Genomic DNA, 7250 nt, shown 5'->3' with positions numbered 1-7250 from the left:
CATAGGGATGACGACAGGACGGGTTTGAATGAATTCAGGAATCGTCCTCCCATCTCCATAAAGGACTTGGATTCCTTCTAATTTTTTTTATGCCCCGCCCCACCTTCCTATAAGATCAATCTCGACGAATTTAACCCAATAAATTCGATTATTTTATTTTTTTATGTATATTCAACTTATAAATTATAAATATAATTGTCTATCAAATATTCAACTACAAATAAAATTATTGTGACAAAACAACTCAAACTATCCATAGCAATTATAGATTGGTAACGACTTTTACATCTTTCATCGTCAATTTATCAACTATTGAATAAATATTTAATAATAAATAAATAATATAATGTAATATTTTATTAATGTTTAAACTCTATAACAATCAAATTTGGGGGAAGAAAAGACGGACTAATAAGTGAAAACAAAAAGTAAAAGAATTAAAATATATATATGTTATATCGGAGCGGCTTTCGAAACTAGCCCTTAAGGACCTGGGGGTGCATCTAATTTTTCGGAACCACCCCACTTTTAATTTTTTGGATTCGAATCCACCATAGTGAGGACGGTTTGAAATGAATTTTGATGGGTATGATTTCAATTGTAACTTCTATTCAATCCAGCACAAAAAAAAAAGATGGTTCGAATTCCTTTTTTTTATTAAATTAATATTTAATTTTAAATACTGATTTTTTTATATTCATATAATTTTCATAAATATTTATAAAATTAAATTAAAGTTAAAGTGGAATAAAAAAAAATAGGAAATTGTTTATATTTTGTGTGTGTTGCAAATGCAATTGAGTGAGTTGGTTGAGTGGTAAACATATGGGCCACCAAATTACAGTTGTTGTTGTGCAGTGGTGAGATGACAGCTCTCTTCTCTTCTTCTGCCACTCTTCTCAGCCCCTCCTTCTCTTACCAAAACATAAACACATTTTTTTGGAAAAAAGTTTTTCTTTGTTATTCTGTGCTTCAAACTTCCTTACTTGTAGTTCTGTTTCTGTACCAGGAAACTAGGGGGGGAGGGGGGGATGGAAAAACCCAAAAAATAATAGGAAGTTTCAGGATCAGCATAAATGATAGGAATAATTATATTTATATCCTCTAAACTATAATTGTGTAAATGATTTACACAAACCACTCAAGTTTTTTAGAAAATTAAACATTCACCCTACCGAAAACGTTAGTATTACTATACAAACTATCTCTATTTATTTCGAGTGTATGAATGATGATGTAGTAACCAAATTAAAGAATGTCTGAATGAGTCTGGTCAAAGTCAATGTCCAAAGATGATTAAGTTCCCTTTGTTGGGAATAATAAATAAAAAAATGCAATGAATTAAGTCTAGACAAAGTAGGTTGGATTAGGATTAATCAGATTAAAGTTTGCAGGAGTCCCAAGTTTTTGTTGGTTGCCTGTGGCTGAGGGCAATAAATTGTGTATCCAGCTAAGGCATGTGCATGCTGTAAATATACATCTCCTCTACTTAATCTTCATGCTTTCCCTCCACCCTACATATCTAGAAAGAAAACCCCCCATATATCATAACACATGATTCATATACATTTATTTCCATGCATTCATTGCTCTCAACTGCTCCTTTCTCACCATTTCTGTTCCCACTCTCTTTAAAAAGCCAGCAGAGGCTGACAATTCTTTCAGGTGTCAAGTGAGTGTTGGGGAGAGCTAAAGTTTAGAGAAAATTAGATATTGAGGGAAATGGCGAGGTGGGTTTTCATGTTTCTTGTTGCTCTTCTCGTGGCCTGTCAGGCGGCAGCCAGGGTTGTGCCGGGGAGCGATGGTGTTACTGATCAGAAGAACTTTGTCTTCTTCGGGGGCGTTGGCAGCAATGGGATACCATTTGGCAGCGTTGGAGGTATTGGGACTGGGCCCAACGGTGGTTTTGCTGGAGTAGGTGGCGGCTTCCCTGGTGGATTGGGCGGTGGCTTTGGTGGCGGAGCTGGTGGTGCTGGGAACTTGCCGTATCCTTGAAGCTACCTCCGGGTGTGTGGCTGCTTTGGAATGTTGGCCTGTTGTTGTAATGTAGGGTGGTTAATTGTTCTAGTGTATTAGCAGATTTTACTTTTATTTGTAACGTAATTATGTGTGGTTTGCTTTGCTTACATGTAGGCTGTAGCTATGATTGATGTTATCTTGTTGGAGTGCGTTAAAAACTTGACTCGGTTGAGCTTGTCTGCAAGTTTTAGTCTAAGATTGTGTATGATTAATAAAAAGGTTTTAGTATGGATATATAACTGTCTGGCAGATAATTTCAAGTTCTATGTTGATATTTGCATAGCCTACACTATTAACACGAGTTCTTCATCCAAAAGCAGAGCAAAACAAGGGAGGAGAGAGCTGATTGCTGTAATTTCCAAGCAAACTTGTGAAACTTTGAATACCTCCTAAATAAATGAAGGCTATCGGTAACATCACATTTTCTGTTAAATGAAATTTCCATCGTTTATGATCATTGTCATAACCAGCCCATGACCAAAGATGCGTTCAACAAAATGAACAAGATGTGAACAGTAAACTCATAATCATCACATATAGAGCCCCTCAGGAACACCCTCTTTCTTCTTGAACATGACCTTATCTTTAGCCTTCTTGAAATCTGCATGTGTCACCTGATCATCATAGTTTAAGTTTGTCAATCTGTGCAGTCAGAATATGAAATACAAGGGCAAAAGTAATATCAGGTCATCATAAAACAGTGAGGTATACACTAATCACCTCCTAGTGATTTTATCCGCATGTTAAACATTCAGAAACGAGAAACCTATGCAATACAGCAACCTTGCAATGTCTTTGCAATTATGCAACATTAAGCTAAATAGAGAAGTGGCTAAGTGAGTTAACTTTGATTCTAGAACAGTGAAGCAATTTCATCCACTCTTTAACAAGTGATTCCTGAAAACTTCTTGTATATGACTAGAAAAGTCTTGAGATCTTGTATTCCTGAAAACTTCTCTTGCACCAGTTGACACGATGGATTTCTGAACACAAATGAACACTGATAGGGCCAGATTACAGGGCAACTGTCTACTAATGTAAATTTAATCTGTTAGATACCCCCCAATTAGCATTCAAACATAAAATAGAGAGCCATAGGATTCTCAACAACAAAAATGTATCCTTTTTGCATGATTTATGTCAAGAAATTAACACATTCGAGAAGCATGCATTATAATTTTATAAGAATAATTATGTGAACCATAAAGGTTTTACTTTGAAAAAGCTGGCACCAAATTAAGCAAATGTGCTCATCGCTCTGGGAAAATGATATCTGCCCTTCTTTTCCCTTTAATTTGTGTGTGTGTGTGTGTGTGTGTGTGTTTTGGGTGCTCATGATGAAAACCAGTTAAAGAGAATTCTGAAAAACTGGTGAAAGCTTTGTCAAATTACCTTCATGCGGCGCTCTCTCAAAGCAAGTAAACCAGCTTCAGTACATATGGCTTTGATATCAGCTCCAGAAAACTCATCTTTTGTCATAACAAACTCTTCCAGGTTGACATCATCAGCCAAAGTCATTCTTGATGTGTGTATCTGAACATCAACAAGAGAATACTGAATGAGGTGCATGGTCATTGGAAATTTTGAATATAGTGAACCAAGTAAACACTTCTTAAGCGAGAAATCACGGCATGCATACCTGGAAAATCCGTCTCCTGGTCTTGATATCTGGAAGGGGAAATTCAATCTTTCTATCTATTCTACCTGGCCGGAGGAGGGCTGGATCAAGACTTTCAATTTTATTTGTTGCAAGAATTACTTTCACATCTCCTCTTGAATCAAAACCATCTAATTGATTCAACAATTCCAACATAGTTCTCTGAATTTCACGTTCACCACCTGAGTGGGCATCATACCTGCAGATATGATTCTCTCATAAGTACCAGCTTTTTCCTATTACGTGGCCACTAACACTCTGGAAATTACCTTTTTGTACCCACAGCATCAATTTCATCAATAAAGACGATGGATGGTGAAAGATCATCGGCAACTCTGAAGAGTTCTCTCACCAACTTAGGACCATCTCCCAGGTACTTTTGAATTAATTCACTTCCAACAACACGCAAGAAAGTTGCCGATGTAGAATTTGCCACAGCCTGAAGAAATTTATGAAGACAAGAGGTTTACCAACTGTTGACTACAAACTACCATACAAAACATAACAAATCAGTCTGATAGAGCAAAAACAGCAGTCCCTTAACAAATCCATGGGAAGCCATATGCAGCAACCATCCGAATGAGACAGTCACACGCTACTTTTCAACAACTAATCCAGAACAGTGGCCCCCCAAGGCACCATATGTTTCAGCTCCATTAGTTAAGCTCATATAGTAATCAAGTGCAAGAAAATAGCTCTTACCTAAAACAGTTAAGGTAAGAAGAAATTCTCACAAGCTTGAGGAAGCAAGCTCTCAAGCTTAGGCCACTTGAAAGCTCATTCATCATTATTATTGCAAATATCACTCTAGGGGAAAGGTAGCACATAAATGGCAGTCAACAAAGTAGTTGAAGAAGTTTCATGTTTCGTTCCCCTCATTATTGACTAATATGAAGACGAACAGCATCATTTAAGAAACAAATAACAGATGCTAAAGACAGTTCATCATATGAATTTACTGATTCATCAAAGCAGATAAAGTATATCCCCCTGCCAAATTGAAAGGTAAGTATAAAAATACAAGAGCACACACCTTTGCTAGTAATGTTTTCCCTGTTCCAGGTTCTCCATAGAGTATGACTCCCTTGGGAGGTTTAATACCAATATCTTCGTATAGTTCAGGGTGCGTTAAAGGAAGCTCAACTGCCTCTTTGATCTCCTGGATCTGGGCATCCAGACCACCAATATCAGCATAGGACTCCAATGGAGCCTTCTCAACCTTCATTACAGATACCATTGGGTCCACTTCATCTTGAAGCAGGCCAACAACAGAAAGAACCTGCAACAGAAGAAAGTTTCCTGAAATTAACCAACTGTATTAGGCAACTCCAACCTCCCAACCCCAAGAGGTGCCTTCTTTCCAGGACAACTTTTCTCTAGAGACCAACTTTTCTTCTTCAATTAATTATATGTTTCTCCCTTTTTGGTTAAGAAGTCCTGGACAGTGGACACAACAGAAAAAATGTATCTAAAAACAAGAATGCAACCCACATTCTAGCTTCAAATTTCATGGATACAAAAAGCCCGGTTCTCTCTCTTCCTTCACAAGCTCAAATTTCTTGAATTTGTTGATTCTCCAAAAGAATGCTTACGGCTAGCGCAGACCAAAATTAAACAAAGTCCCAGTAATATAATTAAAAACCTAATTACCCAAACCTCTCGCAATTAAAAAAAACACTAATTTACACAGAGAAAGCAGGAAATATACCTTATTGTGCATAAGAATGGCACATCCGGGCTCAAGTTGGTCCTTATCCACAAACGACAAGATCCCAACATAATACTCCGGCCCAACCGACGACGAAACAATAGCATGATTCTCATCAATCAACTCCTCCAAGTTCCCGACACTCATCGGCGAGCCTCGCAAGTCATCGACTTTCGACCGATCCTCCTCTGTCTTCTCTTCCTGCGGCTTCAATCTCTCCTGATTGGCCACGAACTCCTCCTCCATCAACAAATAGTCCTTGATTCGCTCTAGCTTTAAAAGCCGCAGCTTACACTTCGTCAACGGCGTCACTGTCGGAATCCTAGCAGCCGCCTCCGGACCCTTCTGCTTACGCTGCTTACGGCCCACGCGAGCAGGAGGCGCCGCCGGTTCGAACTTCTTTTCCTTCTTGTCGCCGTCGTTTTTACGGTCACCGGGTAGCTGCCGGTTCAGCCCACCGGGTGTGCCCTGACCCATGGCTGCGAAGCGCAATTGAGGATTCGGATTTGGGGTTTGTGTGGGGATTATGCAGCTGAGAAAGAGTTGTCTTTGCCTTCAAGAAAGAATGTAAACAGACAGAGACCAATGGAAAGAGAGCAGAAAATGGAAATGTTGTATTCTGCAGGCACGTGAGTTCCACGTGATATGAGATAATGGGCCTTGGGACGAACAGGTTGAAGTACAAATAAAGAACCCGAAACCAAATTGGGCCTATTACTTTTATGACTAGGCCCAAAAGTTGCCTCATTCATGGGCTTCGGCCCAAACTCATGAAGGCAAGCCCATGCTATTATGAGCAGATCTACAAATAAGCCCAAGGGCACTAAGGGAAACAATCAAAACAACCCCTTTTAACTGAAAGCTTTCAAGTATTCTGGACAGTGTGGTTCTTCTATTAGATTTAGGGGCTTGTACGCAATATCTTCTATTTTTGGGGTAAAAATAAATTTATAAAGATTATTTTTTTTTTAGACTACTGAGATCCGAGTGTTTTAATATACAAGTAAAAACAATAAAGTTTAAATTTCTATGTCTGAAAAATAATTTAATATTACAATTATATCGGAGGTTGATGTGAAACTACTTATAGTTTTTTATTTAAATTAACTTAATTTAAGCAGTTTAAAAATAAAAATTATACATTAAAAACACCACTTTTCTATTTATTTTTAGTAATAAGTTGATAAACAATTTTTTTAAATGTTTACAAACAACCTCATTATAACTTAACGTTACATTTTAGATTTTATTATTATAAAAATATAATTCAAATATAGAGTTGGTATGAATTTTGCACGCTTAGCCTTGATGTGTGATATTAATATAATATTAGTTTATTATAAACTATCCAAATAAACAACAAATGTTCGAAACTGCACATGAGATTGCTAACTGCTTCATTAATTATTGAAAACAAAAATGGACGTGACGACTAAAATTGGAAGAAATTTTTTTTTATGAGATTTACTAGTAAAAAGTCACAAATAAAATTATATTGAAAAAGATTGACCAAAAACACGATATTTTCTTAAATTATTTTACAAGTACGAAAACAAAATCCATAAAAAATGAGATTTATAGGACAAATGTGGCTTGCTAGATCTTTATTTCTAAATATGGTAGAAAGTGAACGTAATATACATATTCATACCCTAAGAAACGGGTAAAGATCCTAACGACTAAAGACCAATAGAAAGAATACCAACCACCATCCCTTCCCTTTATTTTAAGTAAAGTGGATCAAAATAAGAAGGCATGCATGCACATCAAGGCTTTGACTACCTCGTTGGCTTTGATCGGCTTGAATCAATTTTATGACAAGTGTCATGTAATTGATATATAATTCTGAAGACTTGACCAAATACA

At 37.0% G+C, this 7250-nt stretch overlaps 1 protein-coding gene across 1 annotated transcript; it reads right to left on the bottom strand.

The window, feature by feature from the left end:
* Positions 2414-5974, bottom strand: LOC105165704 (26S proteasome regulatory subunit 4 homolog A). Its single transcript, XM_011084802.2, has 6 exons — positions 5385-5974; positions 4710-4955; positions 3946-4115; positions 3659-3875; positions 3412-3552; positions 2414-2633 (listed from the first exon to the last, which is right to left on the bottom strand). The coding sequence occupies exons 1-6, from the start codon at positions 5859-5861 to the stop codon at positions 2550-2552; spliced, it is 1335 nt and encodes a 444-aa protein (XP_011083104.1). The 5' UTR covers positions 5862-5974; the 3' UTR covers positions 2414-2549.

The sequence above is a fragment of the Sesamum indicum genome, linkage group LG6 (genome assembly GCF_000512975.1).
Source record: "Sesamum indicum cultivar Zhongzhi No. 13 linkage group LG6, S_indicum_v1.0, whole genome shotgun sequence".
NCBI classification, from domain to species: Eukaryota; Viridiplantae; Streptophyta; class Magnoliopsida; order Lamiales; family Pedaliaceae; genus Sesamum; species Sesamum indicum.
Note: the sequence above shows the minus strand (reverse complement) of the source record. Positions and strands in the feature narration are given on the sequence as shown.

Excerpts from the sequence above, each read along its gene's own strand:
- LOC105165704 (XM_011084802.2), bottom strand. The coding sequence starts at position 5,861 with ATGGGTCAGGGCACACCCGGTGGGCTGAACCGGCAGCTACCCGGTGAC. Across the intron at positions 4,956-5,384 it reads CCATTCTTATGCACAATAAG|GTTCTTTCTGTTGTTGGCCT; the intron begins GTATATTTCCTG and ends CTTCTGTTGCAG. Across the intron at positions 2,634-3,411 it reads TGAGAGAGCGCCGCATGAAG|GTGACACATGCAGATTTCAA; the intron begins GTAATTTGACAA and ends TATGATGATCAG.